General features: G+C 31.6%; 1 protein-coding gene and 1 long non-coding RNA gene across 2 annotated transcripts; both read right to left on the bottom strand.

Moving 5' to 3' along the window:
* Nucleotides 1-1,982: 1,982 nt before the first annotated feature.
* LOC111716607 (probable ATP-dependent RNA helicase DDX28) lies at nucleotides 1,983-12,930 on the bottom strand. The gene is made up of 12 exons (XM_023492078.1): nucleotides 12,818-12,930; nucleotides 10,947-11,042; nucleotides 9,940-10,000; nucleotides 9,817-9,874; nucleotides 9,684-9,741; nucleotides 9,026-9,112; nucleotides 6,256-6,346; nucleotides 4,937-5,059; nucleotides 4,149-4,202; nucleotides 3,568-3,655; nucleotides 3,122-3,197; nucleotides 1,983-2,103 (listed from the first exon to the last, which is right to left on the bottom strand). Exons 4-12 carry the CDS (start codon nucleotides 9,866-9,868, stop codon nucleotides 2,007-2,009), a joined length of 726 nt encoding a protein of 241 aa, XP_023347846.1. The 5' UTR covers nucleotides 9,869-9,874; nucleotides 9,940-10,000; nucleotides 10,947-11,042; nucleotides 12,818-12,930; the 3' UTR covers nucleotides 1,983-2,006.
* Nucleotides 7,632-8,253, bottom strand: LOC111716608 (uncharacterized). The gene is made up of 3 exons (XR_002768544.1): nucleotides 8,150-8,253; nucleotides 7,918-8,021; nucleotides 7,632-7,734 (listed from the first exon to the last, which is right to left on the bottom strand). It is a non-coding gene; the product is annotated as an uncharacterized LOC111716608 (long non-coding RNA).
* Nucleotides 12,931-13,330: the final 400 nt, after the last annotated feature.

Genomic DNA, 13,330 nt, shown 5'->3' on the forward strand with positions numbered 1-13,330 from the left:
GTAAATGCCCAACTCCATAAAAAGTTCTCGAACACGTATCCATCCAGGTACAATTCACTTAGCTATCAATGCTAAACCCAGATATTATCGCATGAGCGATCAATGTCAATAAGACACTAGCTCGTATTCTATCAACGCCAAACCAATGGGCACGATCTTGTCAGCTATCGATGTTAACAAGGACATGAGCTATTACTCAATCAATGCCAAACCATGATGGGCACGATCTCATGAGATATATTGATGTTAACCAGACACTAGCTCATATTCTATCATAGCCAAACCATTGGGCGGGATCTCTTCAGCTATCGATGTTAACAAGGACACTAGCTATTAATCAATCATTGCCAAACCATGATGGGCACGATCTCATGAGATATATTGATGTTAACCAGACACTAGCTCATATTCTTTTATAGCCAAACCATTGGGCGGGATCTCTTCAGCTATCGATGTTAACAAGGACACTAGCTATTAATCAATCAATGCCAAACCATGATGGGCACGATCTCAGCTCACATTTTTCAACAAGAACCGATTAAACTCTCGCTGTAATCAAGTTGGAGTTTCTATATCAACTATTGTATCTTTATATGTTACAAGTTAAAGTTAATAGATGTAATTAGAATTTCTACATCGTTAATATCTATATCACATGATCAAGATAATCATGTTACATATTTACAGCACAGTTAAAATAGGTGCAATTAAGATGTATGTCCTTATTGGGACTGAGCGTCATTTCTGGGGAACGATCGTTCTTTCACAAGAACAATCCCATTGTTCCAGAAAAAGAATGAACGCATAGAACTCGTTCTTAAAAATGTTGGAACGATATGTAAAGAAACGAACAGAATTTTTTTGAAAGAGCTTTTTAAATCAGGAACACATTCATATTATCAAGAACGCGTTCTAAGTTGAGAACGCAATTTAATTCTTTATTTAGGAGGCAGCTATTTTTAAAGCTTTTCATTAAAAAAAATAATTTTGTAAAGGAATTGGGCCTTTGTCACAAACTTTGATTTTCTAATCTCATCTTTGGAAGCCAATGCCGTATATTTTAGATGCTTAAAAATATTAATTATGTTAGATGAAAGAATCTAAGTTTGAAATATCGAAGGTTTACACAATCAGGTGGAAAAAATAAAGGTATCAGAAAATCCGAGTTTGTGGCAAAGACTCAATTCCTTTTTTTTATTTCTTCAAAGTTCACAACCCTACAAAGCAGTTTGATTAATATAGAATCAATTGAGAGTTTTAAAGTGACTGTAGACATAATTTCAATTCTGATTCACAACAATACCCTTCAAAACTTTTTTCTGATCAATATCCGTTTTCCCATTTTGAAAACTGTTTATTTTCATTTGTGGCTTCTCACAAAAATTAACTCATGCATTTCAATTGCTTCAGAAACGATAGAGAAATGAAGGTTTCAAAGATACTACGGACATGCCACTCTATGCATGGAGGGTCACTTGAAATTACGCATGTTTTTCATTGAAGTATAATTACATCACATAAAAAATACTTTAATTCTCGCTTTTGCCCTTAACTAAAAAGTTTAACGAAAAGCTTCAATAAATACTGCCTTCAGTGTAAATATAGGTTTGATATTATTATCTATGTAATAAGTCAAAAGGAAATAAAGATATTTTTAAATTTTAAAGAAAGGTTTCCATCTCTATTTTTACCCATTGAAGCTTATTACACCTCATGCTGTACGAATCCACTTAAGAAAAGTTTCATAAATAATTTATTAACACTATAAATTTGGAAGTGTGTAAATGATCGAATAGATAGCCTTATCATAGTTAAAAAATGTTTTAATATTTTTTGATACAAAAGGATTTTAAGGGGGGGGGGCTTACACAAATGCTCTCGTCAAAAAACAAATCAACTGAAAGCACATCACTACTTCTAGGGCACCCTGTGCATAAATTATTTTTTTATCTCTTTCTCTCTCTTTTCTGAATGACAAAATGAAAAAGATATTTTTTGGATTATTTTTATTTAACATTTTCTTGAATTCTTTGTTTCTTGTCAATCCTGTGTTGGATTATTCTGACAATGTTGTTGTTTACATTCTGGATCTCCTGGTTCTTCCTGCAGATGACATTATTATAAACAATGCAGTACGGTATTTTCATAAAAAATGCAGTACGGTATCTTTATTAACAATGCAGTACGGTATTATCACAAACACTACAGTACAGTTTAATTGTAAACACTGCTGAGCTCAAAACTTAAGACAGGGTATCGTTCTGAAAACCAGTTGAATATCAATATTCTTGATATGAAATATTATTTTATTCAGTTTGTTTATATTCTCAATTTTTTTAGAATCTCTTAGATCAAAATTAACACAAATGTTAAGACCTAAAAAAGGAAACTCGGGAATTCTGTCCAATGATACTCTTTTAAATTTCGGACTCAGTGCGATACTATTGTAATTACTACAGTACAGTATTATTGTTAACACTGCAGTACAGTATAATTGTAAACACTCCAGTACGGTATTATTGTTAACACTTTAGTACGGTATTTTTGTAAATACTTCAGTACGGTATTATTGTAAACACTTTAGTACGGTATTTTTGTAAATACTTCAGTACGGTATTATTGTTAACACTGCAGTACGGTATAATTGTAAACACTCCAGTACGCTATTATTGTTAACACTTTAGTATAGTATTTTTGTAACCACTTCAGTACGGTATTATTGTAAACACTTCAGTACGGTATTACTGTAAATACTTCAGTACGGTATTATTGTAAATTCTTTTGTACGGTTATATTGTAAATACTTCAGTATGGTATTTTTGTGAACACTTCAGTACGATTTAATTGTAAACAATATAATTAACATCGTAAATATTTTTGTCAAAAATAATTAATATTAAGTAAATCAAAAAATCAAAATGAAAGTATTAAAAACTTTAAAAAAAATTCTTTTTCTAATTTTACAATTATAGCGCAACATTCATCTTTAATTTTTAAATAAAAAAAATCAAGGTTGTGCAAAATAAAGAAATGCTTGACAATATTCAAGACCACCAAGAATATTTACAAAAATGTAAAAATTCCTTATAAACCCCGTCACTAGAGAAAAAATATAGGTTACCGAGCTGCAAGTTCTATTCTATTGAGAACCTCAACAGCTAATGGGTTGTCCACCAGTGAAGTAACATGAGAACTTCCTAGAATAATTTTTTTCCCGATAGTCTATTAACTTCCCCAAAAACAAAGCTTGTCGATAAAAACGAAACTTGTCGATAAAAACAAAACTTGTCGAAAAAAATAAAACTTGTCGATAAAAACAAAACTTGTAGATAAAAACAAAACTTTTGGATAAAAACAAAACTTGTCGATAAAAACAAAACTTGTCGATAAAAACAAAACTAGTCAATAAAAAAAAAACTTGTCAATAAAACAAAACTTGTCGATAAAAACAAAACTTGTCAATAAAAACAAAACTTGTCAATAAAAACAAAACTTGTCAATAAAACAAAACTTGTCAATAAAACAAAACTTGTCGATAAAAACAAAACAAAAATGTTAACTGTGTACCTGGACCCCCAATTCTGCCTACCCTGCCAACTCTGTGAATATAATCCGCAGCATTCAGCGGGAAATCAAAATTAATCACGTGATTAACCTGAACATTTATCAGTTTATAAATCAATATTTATCTATAAAACATTTAGCTTGTCAGCTGGTTTGCCTGTTTATCGGTTTTGTGTCTAAAAATTGTAGAAACGGCTTTTCAAATCTGACCCTTCTTTAAATTTCCTTATGAAATCCATCAAATAATTCTGAAAAAAAATCCGCGAACTTTTACACTTAACAAAATGGCGGCTTTAAAAGCTAAAATTATCCTTAAAAAGCAGGAACCATCCCAAAGTCTAGTATTTATGTGATCCAATTGTGTTTTTACTTTTTAATTCGACTTAGACTGGTTACTGTGTAAGGAGTGAATGAAAGTTTAGATTTTTTACAAATATAAAAAATGTATGCGAACATCACTTGAAGCTTTGGCTTAAATATTTACAAGTCTAATATTTATTACCATTGCAATATCTTCAACGTAAATTATGTGTAGAAATCAAATTTTATATCTTTATTTTGAACGATAAAATAGAAAATGTTACCATGGTCGTGTCTAACCCTCTTGATGCAAGATCTGTAGCAGACATTACATTCACCTAAACATACAATTTTTTAAAGAACATTCATGACAAAAACAATCTCAAGAACTGACGAAGGTCAACCCAGACCGAAATATATTTTCAATACTTTATTAACTCTGTAAGGTTTGGTCCATTATCAACACCAAATCAATTTTTTAAAGATTTTGCTATGAAATTTTAAGTAAATAAGTTTGTGAAAATATTTTACTTCTTCTGGTTTCAAAGATTGCGATTTTAACCAAAGGAAATAAAGTTCAAGAATTTTTCAGCTTCGGGGTTTCAAAGAACCTGCTTCTTCTAAACCCAACTTTGTGAGATTAAAGTCAGAATTTTTTTTTACATATTTAAAATAAAATGTTTGTCCCCTTCTTTTAGCAAAGAAACATCACTCCCTTGACCCCCCCCCCATTAACGTTAATGCAAATTTAAACAGTTTGTTTTGAATCTCAAGTCTGATTTCTATGGATTGAAGGTTGACATTATTTTAACTATGGCAAAAAAAGGAAAAATAATGTTTTAAAAAATTAAAAATCATCATGAATTAAATTCGTTTCTGTTTTCATCTAACACCTTTTTTTCCAGATGCTCAAATAAAATCAAATCAAATCAAATCATTAGTTTTAGGGATGGCTTTAGGCTCCTTTATGCAAGACAATTTATAAAAATGTCGAATCAACATCGAATTTATTTACTAAATTGGGTTGGCCTTGCATTGTAAACAAAAAATTATAAATTAAGTATTTTTTTACCTCTCCTTCTGCAAACTTTCTGTAGTGGTTTTCTCGTTGTTTCCAGTGCACGTTTTGATCAAAGTTAATGCAGGGGATATTCTGCTCGTTCAAATGCATGCTCAGGAAATCAGCAGTTGAAGCCTGAAACGGAACAATATTTAAATACGAGAACTATGCAAAAATACTTTTATGGCTCAAAACACAGAATCTAAGAAGGGCCCTCATAGCGATCTTGAGTGGCCCTCCATTTAAAAAAGGCCCTGCTCGAGTTACAACGGTTGAAAGGTACTCCTTTTAATCTTAATATGATTAATAATAAGGAGGATATCTTAAAAAGTGTTTAATTCTGACAATTTAATTCTGTGGGGCAGAAATGCGCAAGTTATTTTAGAAGAGAAAAGAATGTGTTTTTAAAAGAGCAAAAACATGGATAACTAGTTCATTCTTAATTAAACAAAGTTTAAACGGCTACTGTTGAGAATCAGACTTCCCACTCACCATGCAAGAATTTTGCAACCCTAATCGGCACTAGTATAAGCACGACCACATTTAATCTAGGCTGCTAGAATTTTAATAATAAGATGCTAAAAAGTCCGACCTACTGTTGTTTGAGCTATTGAATATTTTGACAAATGTTTATGCTTCAAACATTTCTGCTTCCAAATTAAGTAATTAGAATAAAGATGACAAGGGCTACCAACAGCAAATAGGAGATCACTTGGATTACAATTCATTCGCATAAAATTATGACAAAAACAATTTAAATGCAAATAGTAATACATTATAATCTGAAAATAAAACAAAAAATTGGAAAGCAAAACTCAATCAAAACATACCAATATATGTGAAAAATGTTCCGAAAACGTTAGTTCAAGTGACTAATCACCAGAATAAATAATTTGTGAATATATCTAAAGTACAGATATTCAACAAGGAACAATTATGAAATATTTAAATACAAGTTCACTTGTACATGGTTTACAGGTACACATCTTCTAGATCATACTTTACATCGTCTAGATCATACTGGTTCATTTTTTGTGTACTACAATTTTAAAGATTAAGTAATAAGGTGAATGTCGTCTTCTATAAACCAGTGCCGATTTCCAGGGTTTGCACTAGTCTTTTAGGGTGGACTCTAAAATAAAGAGTCACTTAAAATTACGAGTACAGTCCCTTTAATGAGAAATTACAAATGTTAAAGCAAGTTTCAGCAAAAAAAAGAACAATTTTTGCAAACAAGAAACAAGAATAAATTATCATAAGATAAGATCAGATCAATATATTTGTTGTTAAAGATCAATAAAAAACCTAATAACTAAAGATCAATTACACACCTTGTTGCTAAAGATCAATGTTTTCTTCTGTTTTGAAGAATCCTTCTCAATGATCTCCATGAAGGATTCAAGTTTACGGGAAAGAGCAACCCTGACCAAACCAAGCTTGATATTAGATTACAAGGTTATCAGGGCGCTTTTTATTGTTGCTCAATCTTGAAACATTTTATCTTCGAGGAAAAATAATAAATTTGTTTCCGGAATCACAATGTCCAGGGACCAAACAGCTGCGGAGTTACAATGTCCAGGGACCAAACAGTTGCAGAGTTACAATGCCCAGGGACCAAACAGTTGCGGAGTTACAATGTCCAGGGACCAAACAGTTGCGGAGTTACAATGTCCAGGGACCCAACAGTTGCGGAGTTACAATGCCCAGGGACCAAACAGTTGCGAAGTTACAATGTCCAGGGACCAAACAGTTGCGGAGTTACAATGCCCAGGGACCAAACAGTTGCGGAGTTACAATGTCCAAGGACCAAACAGTTGCAAATTACCTATTTCTTGGCGGGAATATTAATCAGAAGAAAGATTGAATCCGTCCACTTTTTATTACTTAAAACCGGATTACGGCCATTTCTTGCTTTTGCTTTTAAAATAATCGATGTTGTTTCCTAGAAAGGTTATAATGGACAATCACGAATTTGTATAACATTGACCTTGAGATAATTACATTGTCAAAAATAACTATGTCTTCATGTAATAAATATTTCATTTGATTTCATTTGATTCAATTAATTGCAACATTGCCTGCAAGACATGATACTTTGACTGTGGTTGAGTGTATATAATAGTAATAGTAATAGTAATAGTAATAGTAATAGTAATAGTAATAGTAATAGTAATAGTAATAGTAATAGTAATAGTAACAGTAACAGTAACAGTAACAGTAACAGTAACAGTAACAGTAACAGTAACAGTAACAGTAACAGATCTACTTCCAATTTATTCCTAATCCTCTACTCCCAAAATATTCCTAATCCTCTACTCCCAAAACAATTCTGATTCTCTACTCCCAATATATTCCTAATCCTCTACTCCCAATATATTCCTGAGCCTGTACTCCCAATATATTCCTAATCCTCTACTCCCAATATATTCCTAATCCTCTACTCCCAATATATTCCTGAGCCTCTATTCCCTCAAACAAATTTCCCCTCCCCTCCCTAATCCCCCCCCCACTCTGTGAGAAAATAAATCGCACTAAATAAAGAAGATAAGGAAATGGAATCTGTAGGAGACCCCCATGTGGACCCCCCAGACCGCTGCCAGATATGGGAAGCACTGTCACAATACCCGTTCCACTGCCGGACCTTTCATCCCGCCAAGTTTTCCCCACCCGGGGGGGATCAAGGAGTTGGTAAACCAATTAAACCCATTGGTTGGTTGGTATTTATTTCTGTTCCTATTTGAGTTGCAAGCTCCCGGGAGGGTGCAACAACTACCCCCAAGGGAGAATTTACAGGCCTCGAATTTACCGCTCTGAAAAATTTTTTAAAAAATTTATTGATCAAAATTTAATAATCAAAAAACTAATAATTAAAAAATCAATTATTAGAAAAATCAAAGATAAACAAATGATAATTAAAAAATTGATGAATAAAAGACGTACAGATAAAAAAGATAATTATCAAAAAAATTAATCTTAAAAAAATGTCTTAATACCTCTCTTGATCTTGTTTAATTCTGAGAATATTTTGTATGATTGGAACTAGGAAACACAGGGTTTTTCCATTTCCTGTCTCAGCAGCAACAAGATTGTGCAAATCCTTAAAATGAAGGAATTTTATTACAAATAAACTACAATCAAAGCTTTGTAATAGTTAATTAATTCTATATACATAACTTAATATCGGGGATACTACTTAATATATTTACTTTAAAAACTTTTTTTTACCTTATTTTCTAATATGTTATGCAAAGCTTCAAACTGAATATTTGTCAACTTAACAAAACCACATTTCTCCAGTGCACTCACTTATTTATTCATATCATCAGAAAAGGGTCTAGTGTACAATTTTTGGGATTTTCAAGAAAAATCTAGAATTTTTATGTTTTTAAGAACCGTCTTTTGAGATGCAAATTAAAGTAAGAATAGAAAATACCTATTTAAAGAGACGGTTAGGTGTATTTTCAAGTCATTGTTTATTAAGAAAGTACTTTGAGAAATTGGTACCTTAAAAACTTACATCTGCCCAATTATAAGTAGCCTGTCCTTATTTTCTCGCTAAAAATTGATAATCTCTAATTGTGGCTTCTTTATAAAAGTGGCTTACGGAATTGTGCTACAAAGACAATGAAGAAAATTATCAGAATTAGACACATCATCAATATGTAAAATTGTAAAGCTTCCTTACAAGTGCTCAGATAAAATTTTAAAAGATACCCTTAGACATAGAACATGCCACTTTATTAATGGAAGGTTACTTTATATTACGTAAGGATTCCTTTAAATGGGAAGGGGGGGGGAATAATAATAATAATAACAATAATAATATAATAATAATAATAATAATAATAATAATAATAATAATAGTAATAATAATAGTAATAATAATACTGATAACGTTACCCGTTGAATCTAAAAAACATTGTTAAACAATTTCTTTTTTAAATTCTTGAGAAAAAAAATTTCGAAAAAATAGCCTTATGTTACCCCTCAAAAGATGCCAGGCAATTCTTCCAGCCGTTTGGTCAGTTATAGCATATAATTTATAACATATAAATAATGCATATTAGCGAAGAGCTTTATTATATAGATAAGCTTGGTTCCCTGATGAATTTCTGCGGAAAATGAAGAAGAACCCTATGAAGCTGATCTGTAGATATCTTCTGTATATTCTCTACATCAAGCAGTTCACTAAATACCAAACAATTATGTTAATGGCACATTTGATGGCACAAGAGCTTAAATTGTCAATTTTGCCCACTCTCCAAGTTCTCAACATATTTTGATATAGTTTTGCGGAATCAGATTTACAATTTTGACAATTTTGAACATTTTTCTTTTTTGACTCAGATAAGTTTTTTCAATACGTTTTTTTGAATGTAGATTTAGGAGATGTTCTCTTAAAGTTTAAACATCAAAATAAGTTATATGATAACCGTAAAATGATCTTTTTAACACACAATTCTTAATTAATATACAATTTACAATTTACAATTTACAATGAACAATTTACAATTTACAATGAACAATGAATAATGAAAAATGAACAATGAACAATGAAAAATGAAAAATGAAAATTGAACAATGAAAAATGAACAATGAACAATGAACAATGAACAATAAAAAGATACATTATTATTTGCATTTCAAAAAATCTATCTTTCTAGAAAATTGGATTAATTTTCCTTCCATTAACCAGCACAAATTAGCTGCAAAATTGTTTAAGATTGTTACGCAAAAAAACATCTAATTTCTAAAATACCTGATGTAAGCATCAAAATTGGTCGGAAAAGTTGCTCCTGTCATAATTATACGAACTCCTAAGAAATGTGTTTTTTTTGCAAAATTTTGATCTGAATATAATAAAGTTTTTAATATTAGTAAACAAACTTAACCCTGAAAAAGAGACACAGCTGATTGGCCGAATTTTCTAAGAAAAGTGATCATCTCCTCCTGAAGTTAACAATAAAAATTAGTAATTAAAAATTTTAAAAACAAACAAACAACTGTTTGTCTACCTTAAAAGTGTCATCGAGCAAAGTATCAATTTCATCCAGAGCAATCTCTATCACGTGTTTTCTGATCAAGCGAGATATAAAGTATTTTCAATGATTCTTTTTCAGAAAGTACTATTTGGAAAATCTAAATTTTTTATCAGTTTAAAGGCTTACACACAAACCTTGTCAAAATTAATAAACTTGAAAATTCAAACAAAATTAATTAAAAATTGATCAGAGCTGTAAACTTTAGAATGGTGGATATTGAGATCAATGCTTGATCAACTCTTTTTCTTAATCTCCAGATTAAATAATACTTGTTCTCCTCTTCTTCTTATTCTCCAAAAAAATTAACTAAAGAGGATTAAGGATATTCTATTCTAAAGTTTTCAGCTCAGATCTAAGAAAATACAGTGGACAGCGTTTATATCAATACAAGGAAGACGACTTTTCTATTAAAGTTTTGAAAACTAACAAGCTTTTATCAAATTACAAGTTTATTCGGAAACTAAGAAACTGTTAATTTACAGTTTCTCTTTGTTTCCATTTTTCTGTGTATCCAATATCCATGCTATTTGAAATCTTAGAAGTAATAAAAATCAAGGTTATAATGCAAGGAAAGTTAATTGCAGGTATACTCTGCGTAAATATTTAAACCAGTTCTCTATGGGCGGAATTTGTTAACAAGAATAGATGCATCAGTGTTCGTTTAGTATCCGAGGAGAATGAAAGCATTGAATTTTGATAATTCACATAATAGTTTTCTTTGACCAGAATATTTCATTGATTTTTTATATGAAAGATGGATCCCATGTCAGGCTGTGACATCCATCTTGTGTTTACATTACCGCCCAGAGACAGTACACTGCAGTACAAAAGATGCGCACACCTCTGAAATAACTTTCCTTGCATTATAACCATAATAAAATTAAAATCGAAAGTCGTCTTCATTGTGTTGATATATATACGACGAAGACTGTATCTAAAAGTTGAAACATGAAAGTTAAGATTGACTCTTATATTCTTTCCTGCTGAAGAGGCCTTCATAAAAGAACTTGGATAATCCTCCGAAACTTCCAACAAGAATGTCGACCTCTTCTCGCTTAGCGGTCAATATTTTAGTCCTTAACAAATACACAATTATTGGAGGGTTTTAGACTTTTAGAGGTCAATATTTTAGTCATAAACAATACACACTTCTTGAAGATTTTAGAGGTCAATATTTTAGTCATAAACAATACACAATTCTTGAAGGTTTTAGAGTCCAATATTAAACAAATACACCATTCTTGGGGGTTTTAGAGGCCAATATTTTGGTCATGAACAATTCACAATTCTTGGAGGTTTTAGAGTCCAATATTTTAGTCATAAAAAATTCACAATTCTTGAAGGTTTCAGAGGCCGATATTAAACAAATACACCATTCTTGGGGGTTTTAGAGGCCAATATTTTAGTCCTAGACAATTCACAATTCTTGAAGGGTTTAGAGGTCAATATTTAAGTCATAAAAAATTCACAATTCTTGAAGGTCTAGAGGCCAATATTAAACAAATACACAATTCTTGGGGGTTTTAGAGGCCAATATTTTAGTCCTAAACAATATACAATTCTTGAAGGTTTTAGAGGCCAATATTGTAGTCCTAAACAATACACAATTCTTGAAGGTTTTAGAGGCCAATATTTTTGTCCTAAACAATATACAATTATTGGAGGTTGGAAATAAATCTAGTCTAAGATTTACAAAACGAAACAGCGCAGATATTTGTTAAATCATTGCTGAATGAAGGAGCACCCTGCCAAGGTATCAAATCATTATCTTTGTTTTAAAAAGTTAGAAAACGTGTCCTGTTCAGAGGCCGAATTTAAAGAATTTGAGCGGCGGCTTAAATTGAAGCCGCGGCTCAAATATGGTTGGTTTCACTTAAAATTGTATTCAATGTTTCAAGATTTAAGCCGGCGCTCAATTGAAACCGGTATTTTGCGGATTTAAGACGCGGATCAAATTCATTAAATTCGGACTCATATCATCTGATTATCGGCGTAATTTCAAGTGACCCTTTTATTTTTTGTTAGAGAAAATTTCATGAAGATTTTCAGTTTTTTCTAGCGAAGAATTTTCAACTGCAATTTTTTATTGAAGTCCCCCTAGCAGATTTATGCAGCAGAGACGATGAGAAAAAAATGCGTCTAACACATATTGCTATGCGTAATTTTTTTTCTCATTCTCAAATTATCAAATTCATAACATGGTGTTGCTATTTTCGATTTCCAACAAGGGGGGCGCACCCCCCGGTAGGAACACAGGGGAGGGCGTGCGCCCCGGCGCCCTCCCCCCTACAGTTACGGCCCTGAATTTGTTAGTCCTAATCAAATACATAATATTTGAACAATTAGATGTCAATATTTTCTCCATGGTATTAGAATGCGTAGAGGAACAGAAAACTGTTGAAAGTCGGAGAAAAACAATTCACTGCTCTTTTTTTAATTTTGTTAAAAAAATTTTATTTAAAAATAAACAAAGACACCATTCTTGGAGAATTTGGAGACCACTATTTTATAAACAATAAAAATTCTTAAATCAAATCAACTTAAGTATCTTTAATGTTTTAAAGTTGGTTGATAAAGTTCGATCTCTTTGTCGTCTTCCTTTTCTTACAATAATAACCAAAGAACAACGGAATAGAAAGACGACATTATTGCAATAGTAAAGTGTATTTGATGTTGTTACGAAACAAACAGTTTACCATACACTTACTTAATCACTAATTTAATTAACTGGGTCTGTGGCTAATGCTCATTGTACTTTTTAACGTCATAACTTGATTCGAAAAGTAGTCTTTCTAATTCAGAGTTTTCTGGTTATCACTGTATATATAAATAATAATCCTTGTTTACTTACTTGATGGAACCTCCATGCACTGTCAAAACCTTAATACCAAGCTCAGAGCATATTTTCTCAGCAACCCGTCCTAACAGTAAACCAGAATAATATAAATCCAAAACAAAACTATCCCCTCTATGTTGTCAAATAGTTTCCGATCCTCTACTTCCAATTTATTCCTAATCCTCTACTCCCAATATATTCCTAATCCTCTACTCCCAATATATTCCTAATCCTCTACTCCCAATATATTCCTAATCTTCTACTCCCAATTTATTCCTGATCTTCTACTCCCAATATATTCCTGATATTCTACTCCCAATATATTCCTGATATTCTACTCCCAATATATTCCTAATCCTCTACTTCCAATTTATTCCTAATCCTCTACTCCCAAAATATTCCTAATCCTCTACTCCCAAAACAATTCTGATTCTCTACTCCCAATATATTCCTAATCCTCTACTCCCAATATATTCCTGAGCCTGTACTCCCAATATATTCCTAATCCTCTACTCCCAATATATTCCT

The sequence above is a fragment of the Eurytemora carolleeae genome, unplaced genomic scaffold (genome assembly GCF_000591075.1).
Source record: "Eurytemora carolleeae unplaced genomic scaffold, Eaff_2.0 scaffold2128, whole genome shotgun sequence".
NCBI classification, from domain to species: Eukaryota; Metazoa; Arthropoda; class Copepoda; order Calanoida; family Temoridae; genus Eurytemora; species Eurytemora carolleeae.